The sequence below is a fragment of the Melanotaenia boesemani genome, chromosome 19 (genome assembly GCF_017639745.1).
Source record: "Melanotaenia boesemani isolate fMelBoe1 chromosome 19, fMelBoe1.pri, whole genome shotgun sequence".
In the NCBI taxonomy this organism is placed as follows: domain Eukaryota; kingdom Metazoa; phylum Chordata; class Actinopteri; order Atheriniformes; family Melanotaeniidae; genus Melanotaenia; species Melanotaenia boesemani.
In genome coordinates this window covers 29,726,977-29,742,862 of record NC_055700.1, presented here as the reverse complement: position 1 = coordinate 29,742,862, position 15,886 = coordinate 29,726,977, and the positions used below count along the sequence as shown (strand labels likewise).

The 15,886-nt window shown below is 41.4% G+C and overlaps 1 protein-coding gene across 3 annotated transcripts in view; it reads left to right on the top strand.

Moving 5' to 3' along the window:
• The window catches only part of chd1 (chromodomain helicase DNA binding protein 1), a 33,295-nt gene extending 17,764 nt beyond the window's left edge, over positions 1-15,531 (top strand). For 2 of the 3 annotated variants that reach the window (XM_041969899.1, XM_041969900.1), the window contains exons 16-36: positions 234-386; positions 474-545; positions 626-775; positions 2,652-2,800; positions 2,895-2,991; positions 5,138-5,233; positions 5,314-5,490; positions 5,600-5,760; positions 5,838-5,879; positions 5,956-6,089; positions 7,035-7,173; positions 9,564-9,714; positions 9,831-9,953; positions 10,127-10,267; positions 10,341-10,580; positions 10,662-10,793; positions 11,946-12,124; positions 12,201-12,300; positions 12,390-12,441; positions 12,517-12,760; positions 14,110-15,531. In XM_041969899.1, the coding sequence (XP_041825833.1) occupies positions 234-386; positions 474-545; positions 626-775; positions 2,652-2,800; positions 2,895-2,991; positions 5,138-5,233; positions 5,314-5,490; positions 5,600-5,760; positions 5,838-5,879; positions 5,956-6,089; positions 7,035-7,173; positions 9,564-9,714; positions 9,831-9,953; positions 10,127-10,267; positions 10,341-10,580; positions 10,662-10,793; positions 11,946-12,124; positions 12,201-12,300; positions 12,390-12,441; positions 12,517-12,760; positions 14,110-14,392 (3,015 nt within the window). In that variant the 3' untranslated portion in view covers positions 14,393-15,531. The remainder of the gene's footprint in view (positions 1-233; positions 387-473; positions 546-625; positions 776-2,651; positions 2,801-2,894; positions 2,992-5,137; positions 5,234-5,313; positions 5,491-5,599; positions 5,761-5,837; positions 5,880-5,955; positions 6,090-7,034; positions 7,174-9,563; positions 9,715-9,830; positions 9,954-10,126; positions 10,268-10,340; positions 10,581-10,661; positions 10,794-11,945; positions 12,125-12,200; positions 12,301-12,389; positions 12,442-12,516; positions 12,761-14,109) is intronic. The other variant, XM_041969901.1, reaches the window with a different exon arrangement.
• The last annotated feature ends 355 nt before the right edge of the window (positions 15,532-15,886 follow it).

Sequence of the window (15,886 nt, the reverse complement as noted above, 5' to 3'; positions counted from 1 at the left end):
GGACACACCTTTCTGGAAAAGTTTTGAATGTAGAAAAAAAAAAAACCTTTTTCTAAGAACAAAATCGTTTTGTGTCTGTGTGGATGTGGCCTCATTTACACTGACATTACGTACATTCCCGGAGCTGTCATTGTCCCGCAGCATCCTGAGGCTGATGGACCACACCGCACAACTTTTCTTCCAGCCTAGAGCATCACTGCTTGTTCACATCATCACTTGTTTTCTTCCTGCAGCTGCTGATCCGGAGCAGTGGAAAACTTGTCCTTTTGGATAAACTACTGGTCCGATTGAAGGAGCGAGGCCACAGAGTTCTTATCTTCTCTCAGATGGTCCGGATGCTGGATATTCTGGCTGAATACCTGCGGTGCCGACAATTCCTCTTCCAGGTATCTGAACACTGTCCTTAATGTAAAACATGAGCACATGTGAAGTTTAAAGTTCACAGTTTTCAATGTGAAATGTTATCTGTGCAGAGATTAGACGGCTCCATCAAGGGGGAGATGAGAAAGCAGGCGTTGGATCATTTTAATGCGGAAGGCTCAGAGGTACCACAAGTTTACTGGTTGTATGTAAAAACTGATAAATCCTGATGTTCCACAAACTGAGCATCTTCTCCTCTGCCCAGGACTTCTGCTTCTTGTTATCCACCCGTGCGGGTGGTCTGGGTATCAATCTAGCATCGGCTGACACGGTGGTCATCTTTGACTCAGACTGGAACCCCCAGAATGACCTGCAGGCCCAGGCCCGAGCCCACCGGATCGGACAGAAGAGACAGGTCAGCACAAAGTCTCTTCAACCTCAGTCCAGTGTGATAACCAGTCTTCATCATCCAGGATGATTTCTGGCTGCAGTACCCTTCATAAAAGGATGAGGATGACCTTCCTCGTGAGCTGAACAGTTGTTTTTATTATGTTCACATTACACCAAAAACACCATCATTCACACTGAAGATGCTCTGCATCAGGATAGTTTGCTGAGAGGGAATGAGGTCACATTAATATACAATCCCAGTTCTAAAAAAGTCAGGAAGTAAAATGTAAATACAAACAGAATGCAGAGATTTCCAAATCTCATCAAGTCACATTTTATCCCCAGTAGAAGATAAACAACACATCAGATGATGAAACTGAGACGTTTCACCATGTGATGGAAAATCTGAGCTGATGAAGGTGAAAGGTCTGGACTGCAGGCAGGCCAGTTCAGCAGCCGGACTCTTCTCCTGTGAAGCCATGCTGCTGTGATGGATGCAGGATGTGGTTCAGCATCGTCTTGCTGAAATCTGCAAGGTCTTCCCTGAAAGAGACGTTGTCTGGATGGGAGCAGATGTTGCTCTAAAACCTCCATGTACTTTTCAGCAGTGATGGAGCTTCACAGATGTGGAAGCTGCCCACGCCATAGGCACTAATGCAGCCCCATCCCATCAGAGATGCAGCTTTTCACCTGTCACAGCAGCAGTTCCACATCTTATTAGAAATATTATAATATCTCACTTTCAACATCTAATATGTTGTTTATTAGTGAAATCACAATTATTTAATTTTACAATTAAACGCTACGATTAATCAATCATAAAGATCCCTCAAATCTTCACTTTATATAAAATATTATGTGTTAATTAGACCAGAGGATCAGCTCAACTTCTACACGGAAGGAAAACAACTTCTGCGTGTTTCCACTTGTGTTGCTTTGTTTTGGTTTCGTAAGGGCAGCCCAGGCTGGACGCCGCGGCAACCCGAGCGGGCTGGACGCCGCCGCAGCCCGAGCTGGCGGGACGCCGCCGCAGCCTGAGCGGGCGGGACGCTACAGCAGCTGTTTAATATTGTAGTTTTATTTATGTTCCAAACAAACAGCTGCTGAAGCACAGCTGGAAGTCAAAGCTAGCTGAATGCTTCTCTTTTGTTCCTAAACTGTACTCAGGTTGAAAAAAGTTCAAAATCAATTTTTAACGTAGTTTACAGAACGAAGCCTCCCACGTTCAGGATTAGGTCGGTAGCCTTTTCATCTAAAAGAAATCCAGAGTTAATGTGTAGGATTTATTTATTCTTTACACAGGAGAGAAGTTTTAGCTGGAATGAAACTTCCTAGTTGCTTTACTTTATTATATTTATAAGTTTTTTTGGCATGAAAAGATAGAGATAAAACCAATAGACATATAAGGAGTGTTCAGGTGAATTTACACATTTTAGTGCTGGGAATTGATTTAAGTATAATAATTGTTTTAATGGTAAAATCATGATTATTTCTTAGACAACAATCAAACCAAGAAAATTTGTATTTGTGACGTCCCGGTTGTGTATGACGGTCCCTTTTTAGTAAGGTTGTATCAGGAATAAGCAACTCTAGCCCTGAAGGGCCACTGTGAGGTGTAAGATGTTTCCCTGTTTCAGCAAACCTGATGTTTTTCTTCAGAACTTGACGATGAGCTGTTGGATCCATGTAGTTTGAATCTGGTATGTTGAAAGAGGGGAACATTTAAAACCTGCAGGACAGTGGCCCTCGTAGTTGCCCATTGCTGGGTCAAACAGTTTCAGTATTACTGCTGTTGTAATAACTCCTCCTGGTAAAACTAAAATGTTCCAAAGCACGCTGAGATGCTGCTTCTTGCATAAACCCAGTATGTTGTGTATCTTGTGGTGTCTGTGGACTGGCAGGTGAATATCTACCGCCTGGTGACGAAAGGCTCTGTGGAGGAGGACATCATTGAGAGGGCCAAGAAGAAGATGGTGCTGGACCACTTAGTCATTCAGAGAATGGACACCACAGGAAAAACTGTCCTCCACACCGGAGCTGCTCCCTCCAGGCAAGTAGACTTTCCACCTCTTCGTAGACTCCTGCTACCAAATCCAGTTCAGCTAAGAGTCTGGTCTCTGGAGCTCATGTTTTCTTTCAAACAGTTCAGCACCGTTCAACAAGGAGGAGCTGTCGGCCATCCTGAAGTTTGGTGCTGAGGAGCTGTTCAAAGAGCCGGAGGGTGAAGAGCAGGAGCCTCAGGTACGTTCTTCTCTCCCTGATGCTGTAGACCGGTCTTTCCTTTCCACAGTCGACACACACGAGTCTGTTATTAAAGTTTAATCTAGAACCTCAGAACACGGTTGTGTGTTTGGACTCAGCAGCTGCAACTCAACAACAGTCAGAATATAAAAACTGGAAGTAAACATGAAGACTATCAGACCGTTCACACATATCTGTCCAGGATAAACCACCTCAGATCTACGTTGGGACCACCTCGGGACATCCTCAGGTTTAACCTTGTGACCAGCCCAGGACAACCAAGGACTGGGAACATCTGTATCTTCATAGAGGCCATTCTCAGTGAAGTCACATTGTTCTTTCTGCCACCTTGATGGGCAGCAAAAAGCTGGCTGTCGCTATCGCGTCACGGTAACATTGACTGTTTCTCATCAGGGATGGCGCTAGCGGACTGGACACTTCCCAAGCCAGTTCAGCACTGATGTGGTCAGACTTCAGTGTTTTGAAAAATGTGCTTTTGTTGATGCTGAAGAAGATTTTCCAAAATCCCGGTTTACAAACATCCAAAACTGCCTGCCTGATTTAGCTTAGAACAACATTTACAACTTCCTACAGTCGCACTTCACAAGGGCAGAATTAAAAACTAACAAGCCTTTGGAGGCTTATAAATATTTCATGGCAGGATAAGAATCAGGGGTCCACACAAAGTATTTCCTCTTCATGCCAAAGCTAAGTAAGAAAACAGCAGATAACTTAACGCGAAAATAAAATATTAATAATAAATTAGGAATGTTATAATTAGGAGTTAACTTTGCAATGAAAACATTTCTGTTTTATTGCTGTTTTGTTTTACCACCGAAAAAGTGCTCGCTACACAGCTGACGGCTCTCTGCCAGCTTCACTGGTTTCCAGTCCCAGAATAGATTTAAACCCTTCTGATGGTTTACATCCCAGAACAGTTCAGGCCCAGAATACATCTGGGAAATGTTCAGAGAATATAAACGTAGCAGAGCTCTTAGATCCAAAGACTCTGGTCAACTAGTCCAGGCCGGGGTCCAGGCCAGGGTCCAGGCCAGAGTCTAGGCCAGGGTCCAGGCCAGAGTCCAGGCCAGAGTCTAGGCCAGGGTCCAGGCCAGAGTCCAGGCCAATTAGCCTGAGTTTCACATGTCCTTATATTATTATTACCTTTACTTTCTAAAATTCCCATTTAAACTGTAGGTCATTATGTGCCCTGCCAAGCACAATGCAAAAAGTTTTTTGCCTATAGTGTGTATGCATCAGATCCACTGCACCTCCGCTCCCCGGAAAAAAGTTCAGGCTCAGGATGTTTTTGCTTTAAGCCCTGTATGCATGAAATCTGCACGGTGACTTTTAACTCATCTTGCTTTTAATTATTTTAATGTAATTTATGATTTTACAGTGATTCCTGCTATGTGTTGCTGCCCTTTACTATTTCTTTATTTACTTTACTAGTACTTTACTTTACTAGAATTGTCCTGGACATGTGCTGTACAAAGTAACTGCCTTGCCTTCCTGTTATCTGGCTTGACGGCAGCAACACATTTAGCCCGTCGTTCAGGGTAAGCAGGCAGTCTACAGAAAGAAATCCCATTCTTGGGACGTGGACTAAAACATCAAAAGGCACAGTACAAAAAACCATTTTTTTTCTACACAGAGAGCTAGCAGCCGAGCCGGGTAGCAGTAGCTGCTTTTTATCTTCATTTATCTCATGAACGTTGCAGACGTGCAAATCACGTGACAAAAGCTGAGAATGGTCCATATCTTCCCTCAGGAAGAAGTTTGTCATCTTTTCTGTTGTTCAGCACAGTGACAGATGTGTGAGTGCGTTACATCAGACCTGAAGAAGCCTCTGACTGAACACACTCTGTTTCCTCACTGTGTTGTGTAGAGGCGGTGAAGAACCCTTCGTCAGCTCCAGATCAGTCCTCAGAACAGAACCAGAATTTCTGGATCAGTTTGTTCGGTTTCTTTAAGTCTCTGGTTCAGTTTTCTGATGCTCAGCTTGTTGCTCGTCACTGAGAGGAAATAATGTGTCTGATTATAGATGAGCATGGCTGTAAAAACAGGGTTCCATCTTCATTGTTAAATCAGTTTTGTTTTTCATAATCTTTGTGGTGTTTGTGTCTTGGTTTGTTCTGATGTTCAGGAGATGGACATCGATGAGATCCTGAAAAGAGCCGAGACCAGGGAGAACGATCCTGGACCCTCCACAGTGGGAGAAGAGCTTCTGTCTCAGTTCAAGGTCAGAATATCTTCATCCTTTTACAGAAACCTGCTGCACTTGTTCTACTTCATGTAAACATGTCCACCTGATCCGTGCAGGTGGCCAACTTCTCCATGATGGAGGATGAGGACATCGACATCGACTCAGAGCGGAGTCAGCGGAGTTGGGATGATATCATTCCTGAGGAACAGAGGAGGAGAATGGAGGAGGAGGAGAGACAGAAGGAGCTTGAAGAAATCTACCTGTTACCGCGCATGAGGAACTGTGCCAAACAGGTAAACAAGCTGAGTTTACTCTTCATCATCTGGAAGGAGGATGACGTCCCTCCATCCTCACCGCAGCCTTGTGGTTCTCCTCATGATGTTTCCTGGTCCTCTTTAACAGATCAGCTTTAACTCTAACGAGGGCCGGCAGAGTAGGAACAGGAGATATTCTGGATCTGACAGCGACTCCCCGTCAGACCGGAAAAGACCAAAAAAACGAGGACGACCTCGAACCATTCCGCGAGAAAATATCAAAGGTTTCAGTGATGCTGAGATCCGCAGGTAAGAATAGGACCTGTCTGCACGTTGCTCCGCTCATGTTCTCATCCTCATTTAACACGTCTGTGGATTCCTGACAGGTTTGTGAAAAGCTATAAAAAGTTTGGAGGACCACTGGAACGGTAAGATGCTGCAGCAGGTCTCCTCCATTCTCCAGACAGAAAGACATGTCTGCTCACTCATGCTGTCCCCATTCAGGTTGGATGCCATCGCTCGGGATGCTGAGCTCGTGGACAAGTCTGAACACGACCTGAAACGCTTGGCAGAGACGGTCCACAATGGATGTCTGAGAACACTACGGGAAAACCCCTGTGGACCAGAGAAGACCTCAGGTGATCCAGCAGATCCTTGATCCCAGTGAAGACCACAGGGACAGCAGTTTGTTTTAGCTGTCCAGTAAAAGACGCTGGTTCTGATACTCGGTCTGCAGGTCAGCACAGACTGAGATCATAGAGGCAGGTTTTGGATCCGGGTACAAGGTTTGGATCCTGATTCAGGTTTTGAATCCGGATGCAGGTTTTGGATCCGGATGCAGCTTGTGACAGTGTCTGTTACTATGGAAACAGACGTACTTCCAGAGGTCAGAACAGGAGACAGAAATATTCCAGCATTCTCCCTCCTGATGTCTTTGTGTTCATCATGTTCCAGAGATTTCATTATGATGGAAAATTCCATAACGGTGGAATTCCGCTGGATAAACACCTAATCCTCCATGAGCCGTCGCTCTGATCGAACCCGATAGCAATGGAGTTTAAAACTGATTTGGAGGTTTTCATCCGTACGTCAGATTGTTTCCTCCAACAATCCCATTCTGCTCCGATTCCCTCCGTTACCTTCACGCCCTCATCTGATCAGCTTCCGTCTTCAGAACCTCTCAGTGACCCCCAGCCCTGGTCCCCAGGGTCCGCTGTCCTGCAGGTACTAGATGTGTACCTGTTGCAACACACCTGATTCACATTAACTGACAAGTTCTGCACAAGTCTGCTGTTGAGCCATTAATCTGAGTCAGGTGTGTTGAAGCAGTGAAACATGGAAAGACTGCAGGAGAGATCTTGAGGACTCAGTTGGGGATCCCTGCTCTGCATCCATCACTGCTGCCTCCTCCCACCAGTTCATGTTCAGGGAAAGAGGTTGTTTATACCCAATAACAAGTCTTTGTGTCCTCGTAGAGCAGTTTTCCTGAAATTTCCTTTTTCCAGTGAAGCGGTGTGTCGTTTGCATGTGAATCCATTTCAGTTAAATCCTGAAGGTTGAGTTTTGTCCTGTGTTCTGATAAGGAGGAAGAAGAGGGAAGGTGAAGGGTCCAACCTTTAGGATCTCCGGGGTCCAGGTTAATGCCAAACTCGTCATCTCCCATGAAGAAGAACTGGCTCCACTTCACAAGGCAATTCCTGCGGATCCCGAGGAGAGAAAGAGGTGAGGATCCTGTTCCACCCTGATTCTGTCGGACAGAACCGGGCTTCTTCTGGAAAGTGAAGTCCACGTCATGTTGCAGACAGAGCCAGAACTGACCATGTACGGACAAGAGGGCGGGGCTGGCGGGTGATACCTGACACCTGATTGGACAAAAGTAGATGATTCTTTCAGTGCTAATAAGTAAAGGAAAGTAAACCATCAATTCAGTGATCAGAGGGAGAGAATTAAGCCAATAAAAATAAAGACTTCTTTATGATGGGAATCTGTGTAAGTGACCCTGGTGGTCATTAGTGGTATTACACTATCCCACTAGTGGAGAGATAAAAGCTTTTTTTCTGAATAAATTTTACACATAAAAGAAATAATGTGACCATTTAAAAAAGATAGAAGATAATTTTACCAAAAAGATCTGTTAATGCTGAATTTCTGAGATCATTTTTAAAAACTAAAATTTTCATTTCTGTATTACTCAATTCAGTTTTCATAATACTTTATAAAAATATTACAAAAAGTTATTTTCTGAGTTTGAGATAATAAAAAAATTAATCCTGATTAATCACGAGTGTCCCGAGTTAGTTTACCTGTATCTAAATGTCCCGTAACTTTTACAGAAATCCATTCACTTTATGTAATACTAAAATATCTTGCTTTTCTCAATTAACCTAAATTTTTTTCTGAAATTATTAGTTTATTTAAAAATATTCTGTTTTAACCCAGTTTGGTTTTGTGAATTTAAGATCATTTAAAAATAAATCTTCATTATTTTTCTGAATTAATGAAATCATTAAAACATTCTCTCCAGTTTACGCGAATACTCAACGAGACCTTTTATCTGAATTCAAGAAATAATACTGTAAAAAATTAAAGATAAAATCTTCTTTGTTTGCTGAATAAGTAAATAATTTTATTCTAAAATGTTTATTTCTGAATTTATATGAATTTATATTTAAATGAATTTATTTGAATTTAAATGAAACCCCTGGTTTCCTGGATTAACAGCATGCCAGGTTGTTAAGGAGGACGTAAAGTGACATAATGAATTAATTAAATATATCATTCAGTAATTACGTAAATGTGCCATTAAATAATTAAAATGATAATTAAATACATAAATGTGTTATTAAATAATTAAAATGATAATTAAATACATAAATGTGTTATTAAATAATTAAAATGATAATTAAATACATAAATGTGTTATTAAATAATTAAAATGATAATTAAATACATATATGTGTTATTAAATGTATCATTAATTAATTAAAATATAAATGAATATATGTAAAAACATGTAATTATTTCACTATTTAATTAATTATTTATCTATTTTATTAATTATTTGATGGTCCGTGTTGCAGCGCATCATGAATTTATTTTATCTGTCAGTCTAGCCCATCAAACTCAGTGGGCGGTTCCTGACGCCTGATTGGTTGCCCTTTCCACAAGTCCAGGCAAATACGCTCCAGATAATGGATCAATGCAGAGCTAGTGAACACATTTCAATACACTGTGTGGTGTTATTCCTCTATGTTGGTTCAGATAGTCTATTAAAGAAACCCATAGAACAAACTTTTATTAACGCAGAATGTTGGACAGTATGCGACGTGAAGGAGCTGCTGAGAGAAGCAGCGGGTTTGATCGTGGAAGCTCTAAACAGAACTTCTTTGTTCTCCAGAACTGCCGTCGGGTCAAACTCCAAACGTCCCGGTCCCTGTGTGTTCTGCTTGTTGTATCATGGTACCAGAGAAGCGGTGGAGTACTTCTAAACTTTCAGTCACTCTGTGATCAATATTTTGGTCGTAAAGTGACGAAATAAGTCCAACGACTTCAACATGTTCTCTGCTTTCCTCGCTACATGCGCTGGTTAGCCCCGCCCACTGAGTTTGATGGGCTAGGCTGACAGATAAAATAAATTCATGATGCACTGCAACACGGACCATCAAATAATTAATTAAATAGATAAATAATTAATTAAATAGACAATTAATTAATTAAATAGATAAATAATTAAATAGTGAAATAATTCTATATGTTTTTACATATATTCGTTTGTATTTTAATTAATAATACATTTAATAACACATTTATGTATTTAATTATCATTTTAATTATTTAATGACACATTTAAGTAATTATTGAATGATATATTTAATTAATTCATTGTGTCACTTTACGTCCTCCATAGGTTGTGACCGGCAGGGTGTGAATAAAATCTAAATGAACTCGCCGTATCTTCTTGCTTTGTTCATTTTTTTCCTCGGTTAAATGTTAAAATTTTCCCTGGCAGCGTTCGGGACCGACTCCTCCGTCTGTCTGGTCGTCTCCACTCATTTCCCTCCTGTTTTCATTCAGTAGAAACTGAGCGCGGCGCTTGTCTGTTGATCATGCAGGTACATGATTCCGTGTCACTCCAAGGCAGCGCACTTCGACATCGAGTGGGGGAAGGAGGACGACTCCAGCCTCCTCATAGGAATCTACGAATACGGTTACGGCAGCTGGGAGATGATAAAGATGGATCCAGACCTAAACCTCACACACAAGGTGCGTTCAGGCTTTCAGCAGTTTTTCTGCTACTGGTATTTTATTTATTAAGATCATATGTGTGGTTTATTGTCCACTGACCTGATGAAGATGAGTAAAGACTGTGTGTTGCTCAGCTTCTACCAGATGACCCTGATAAGAAGCCTCAGGCCAAGCAGCTGCAGACCCGAGCAGACTACCTCATCAAGTTACTGAGTAAAGACCTGGCCAAGAAAGAGGCCCAGAAGCAGAGCGGGATGGTACGTCCCACAAGTTCTGACCCGCTTTCACACATGATGGTGGACCATAAAATCTGTTATTTATATGTAACGTGTGTTATATACGTCAATCATTTGTGCTAATTATAAATGAAATAATGAGCATATTAATGAGGATTAATAAACCTATAAAACACTGCTCTGAATATCTCTAGACGAATTCACGGAAGAGAAAACCAAGAAGTAAAAAGAACAAAACTCTGAAGACGAAGATGGATGAGGTGACGAAGAGTCCGTCCTCAGATCCTCCGTCAGATAAGAGGTCCGACGATGAAGATGAGCTTGATGAGGAGAAGGTAACTAGTACTAGTACGTTGCTGTTGGTTCTTTCCGTTAGCTGGTTGCATTAATGTGGTTGGACCTTTTTAGGAGGTGGTGCCGGTGAAGGCTCTGAGCAGACGGAGCCGAGCAGATAAGGTGGTGGTGAAGGAGGAAGAGGAGGAGGAGGAGGAGGAGGAGGAAGAGGGCGACGAGGACCCAGAGCAGGATCTGTCTTCATCAGGGGAGGGCAAAGAGAAAGACATGAAAAAAGAAGGAAAGAAGGAGGACAGCTGTGACCTTAAAGAGACGAAAGAGGTGATGCAGAAGCAGGAGGAGGGCTCGGAGAAGGTGAGGAGATCCCATTAGTCCTGATCCCACATCTGGGAATGATGCTGAGCTCAGAGTTCATTCTCCAATCCTTCTCACCAGAATGACGTAAAGGCTGAGGTACGGGAGCGGACAAAGAGGGCCTCCGACTCGGCGCTCCACATAACGGCCAGTTCAGAACCTGGTCTGGTCTCTGAGGAGTCTGAGGAACTGGACCAGAGGACCTTCAGTGTGGTACGTAGATCGGTCTCAGGTCTGAATCCATGAGACGGAGGAGACACTCAGATGGAGACATCAGGCGTTCATCTGATGCTTCTTCTGAGCCGGTGTTCATGTTCGACCAGGTCCTGCACAAAAACTGCCGGAGTGAAAATGTTGGAGTCTTGGCGGATCATTGGGCAGCGGGTAGACGAGCACGCAGTTCTGATCAGGAAAAATTTAAATAAGGTTGTTTATTGTCCTGAAGGAACTCTGTGTGGGCTAGAAGGGGCGGGTGCTGCTGCCCTGCAACGTCAACATCACTACAGTTCAAAATCGCCGCTGCGTGACACAACCGTAATAAATTAGGCAGTTAAATAAATAAAAGCCCGAGGATAAATAATAACCCTAAAAACACAGGTCGCCATGACGACGACAGCAGCAGCAGACGAAAACCATTCAGTCTAATTAAGGGGAGACATTAAAGATGAGAAATATGGAAGTTATTTAGGATTTAAAAACTGAAGGTTGTAGAGACGAGAGTTGTAGAGTCACTTCTCCATTAATTCCAGTCTTCCATTTTCTCTGTTCTTCATTTTGACTGTCAGCCCTCCATATGTGAGTCTTAAGCTTTGCTTTAAAGATAAATGGAACACGCCTAACGTCAAGAGCTAGACTGCTCTACAACAAAAGACCTTCCCACCAACTCTTTATGGACAAACAGAAGACAGAACTATGTCCAGACATATCGATGTCCGTTGATTATCATTTGTGTCTCGGCCCTGGTGTTAAGGAGCGAGGCTTCAGCTGATAACCAGCAGCTAAAGTTTACTTTCAGCACGTCCATGGATACAGGAAGCCAGGTCCTCCAGCGAGGTCTGAGCCAGGGCCATTTACAATGAAAAACTGTAGTCCTACAACAGAACCCTGTGGGACTCCACATTACACCACATAATCAGATTCAGGGAGCCATTTGCTCTAAAACCAGAATGAAATGGCTCAAAAAGTTTGTTGCAGACGCTGAGCTGAGACTACTTTCTGAAAAACCTTTGACAGATTTTTGTTTTTTATCGTGTCAAAAACCCGTCATTGGAGCTTGTGTAGTTGGTCATTCCTGAAGTGAAACTTGGAGAGGAGGTTAGTGAGCCATCACTGTGTGTAAATCTAACCTGAAGCTGTTTGCTGCAGTGTAAAGAGAGGATGCGGCCGGTGAAAGCCGCCCTGAAGCAGCTGGACCGACCAGAAAAAGGCCTGTCGGAGCGCGAGCAGCTGGAGCACACCAGACAGTGTCTGATAAAGATCGGAGACCACATCACCGAGTGTTTGAAGGAGTATTCAAACCCCGAGCAGATCAAACAGTGGAGGAAGTTAGTACACACTCTGATGCAGATGAACTTCATGTTGGTTTGTGTTTCCTGAATGTTTGTTTGGTCTGTTGAACAGAAACCTGTGGATATTTGTTTCCAAGTTCACCGAGTTTGACGCCAGAAAACTACATAAACTGTATAAGCATGCAATCAAGAAGAGGCAGGAAAATTCTCAGGTATGTGGAGGTGCTGCTGCAGAGTTTGTCCATCATGTGATCTGGTCTGACCTGGTCTGGTCTGGTCTGGTCTGCTTGTGTTCCTTCAGGCAGCCGAGCAGAACACTAGAAGTTCCAACACTCACAGCTACAAACACACAGGTGAGCTCCGTCTGTCCACCAGAATCCTGCAGGTTGAGGCTCTGGACTCATGTTTCTGCTCCTCCTCTTCCTCAGATGTGGAACGGCTGAAGGACAGTTGTCACCATGACGACAGCAGCAGGGACAGCTACAGCTCAGACAGACATCAGCCTTCAGGTAGATCCCACGAAAGCAGCAGCAAAGAAAGACACAGCTCGGAGTCGCACAGGAAGGCCAACGAGTCCAGGAAGAGACCCTACTCCTCCTTCAGCAACGGCAAAGACCACCGAGACAGAGACCACTACAGACCAGACAGCCGGGACAGAGACAGACCGGACCGGTGAGGAACCAGGAGTCAATGGTTCAGAGTAAAATAATTCATAATTACATAATTACCCCCTCAAAACCACCAAATATTCAGTCATTTTCAGGATTTTAACCCTTTAAATACTAGTTTTAATATTTGATTTATTGAATTATTTATTAGAAGATTAAAAACCCACACATAATAAATATCAGAGTGATGGTTTTGCATGTAATTTTGAGTCTTGGGTATGTAAAAGATTAACAACAAAACTGATTTGGTTCTATATATATATTTAATGGAGTATCAGATGCTCGCTTTGGGGACTTTGTAGCATAAACTGCTATAAAACCATATATCAGTATTTTTCCTCATAAATGACCAAACATTCAATCATTTTTAGGATTATATATATGTGTGTGTGTGTGTGTGTGTGTGTGTGTGTGTGTGTGTGTGTATGTATATATGTAGGGCTGCAACGATTAGTCGATGTTGTCGACAATAAAAATAGTCGACAACGAATTTAGCCGTCGATTATTGTCGTAAAAAAAAAAAACTACAGAGTGTATATATAATGTGTGTGTGTGTGTGTGTGTGTATATATATATATATATATATATATATATATATATATATATATATATATACACACATATATATATATATGTGTATATATATATACACATATATATATATACACACATATATATATATGTGTATATATATATACACATATATATATATACACACATATATATATATATGTGTATATATATATACACATATATATATATACACACATATATATATATATGTGTATATATATATACACATATATATATATATATATATATATACACACACACATATATATATATATATATATATATATATATATATATATATATATATATATATATGTGTGTGTGTGTATATATATATGTATGTATATATATGTATATATATGTATATATGTATATATATATGTGTGTGTATATATATATATGTATGTATATATATGTATATATATGTATATATGTATATATATGTATATATGTATATATATATGTATATATGTATGTATATATATGTATATATGTATGTATATATATGTATATATGTATGTATATATATGTATATATGTATGTATATATATGTATATATGTATGTATGTATATATATGTATATATGTATGTACCTCAAGTGGCGGGAGAGCGGCTCAGATCAACGAGCCTGGTGTTCATCAGTGGTTCGTCTGGAGGACAGAAGCCCGTCCATCAGTCAGGAGAACCTGAGCGGAGTGTGAGGTGCCTGCCTCTGGAAGGAATAAGTGTGAGTGTTTGGTTTATCTTCCTCTGGATGACCTGACTGGTTTGTGTGTTCAGGTATTACAACGACAGCAAACACAGGAAGTTGGAGGATTACCGCAGCAGCAGAGACCATCGGCTGGACATGAAGGACTTCTCCCACTCAGACCACCACTCATCCCACCGCTACCACTCGGACTGGCCGATAGAGCAGCGGGCCTCGGCCAGCGGGACCCGGTCTCCCCGAGACCAGCGCTCCCCCTACGACTCCCGCTCGCCGATGGGACACCGCTCCCCTTTCGACTACTCGTCGGACCACAAGAGTACACCAGAGCAGATCTGGAGCAGCCGCAAGACATAACAGCAGCTGCCCGGGTCTGCTAGCAGCAGCCATAGACTCAACACAGGAAATGCCTTAGATGGACTACGGACCCCTGAGGCTGTTCGAAGCACTGTGCATCAGTCAGTTCAGCATGGCTGTTCATTTCAGCATCCAACAGCAGGCAGCAGAAAGACCCCAAATTATTTTTCTATTTAAGAGTTTAAAGTTGTGTCGCTCTGCAGCATGCAGCGCTTCTTTTTCTTACTTTTATAAAGGTTGTTTTGTTTTTTCGACGCTTGAAATGGACAAATAGACCCTGAATGCTGCCTCATCTTCCTACCAACCAATGACACTGGATCCTGTCTGTTTCTGTCTTTAATGTGATCACCACCTTGTTTAAGAAAGGTGTGGTCACATGAATCTGTACGGTGATGTAACGTGTCTGGTTGAATCCAGTCTGGACTCAGGCTCAACCCCTGAAGTACCTCATTTCCTAAGCTCTTCTCCCCCCACCCCCCACCAGCCGTGAATTTATTTAATAACATACATGTAAAAACACATTTTTTTTTTTTATCTTTTATGATTTTTTGTTTTATTTTTCATAAAATAATGCTGTTGTAAATTTTCTTTTTTTTTTTTCTTTTTGTAAGATAGTGAATCAGTGGACTTTTTCTCAGGCTTTTTGGATTTATTATGACTCTACTTTCCCTATCAACTCAGGCTTTTTGTCATTCTATGAGTGAGTTTCTTTAATAGTTGTTCATAATAATAATAATAATAATAATAATAATAATGCGCTCGGAATGTAACTTTTGGTAAAGGGAAAGGACTTTAACAATACTCAGTTTTCTTCAGTAGAACTTGTAGTTTAGCGTCGGTGTGCAGAAACACATGTACAGACAAACAGGTTGGAATCAAACTAGACTTTTTAATTTTTACTTTTTTCTTTTGATTATTTTCCATGTAGGCAATAATAATGTCAACGTTTCTATGCAGCCAAGTATATTTGTTGTGAACCACCAACTGAAGTCACTGTTATGGTTCAGACGTGTATATATTTCCTCTATATTTCCAAATGAATTTACACTGAAAGCGCATGAATTTTTATGAACTGTTTTATATAGTTGTTTATGAAACCATTAAAATCAGTCACTGTACTCACTCGTACAAACAGTCAACAGACGTCACGTCTCTGATTCATCAGGAAAATCTGTTAGTGGGCATGTTTTGGGAATTTTCTCTGGTCTAGGGAAAGACTGGCTGAATCATCTACAGGTGAAACTCAACAAAATTAAATATCGCACAAAACATTGTTTTCCAGTAATTCTACTTAAAAAGAGAAACTAAAATATAAACTCATTATTTGCAAAGTGAGATATTTCGAGTATTTATTTGTTAGACTTGTGATGATTTATCACTTCCAGCTGATGAAAACCCCAAAATCTAAATCTCAGAAAATTAGAATATAGTGAAAAGGTTCAGTGTTGGAGCCTCTAAGAGCTGCACTCTAACCAGCTGATTAAGCCAAATACC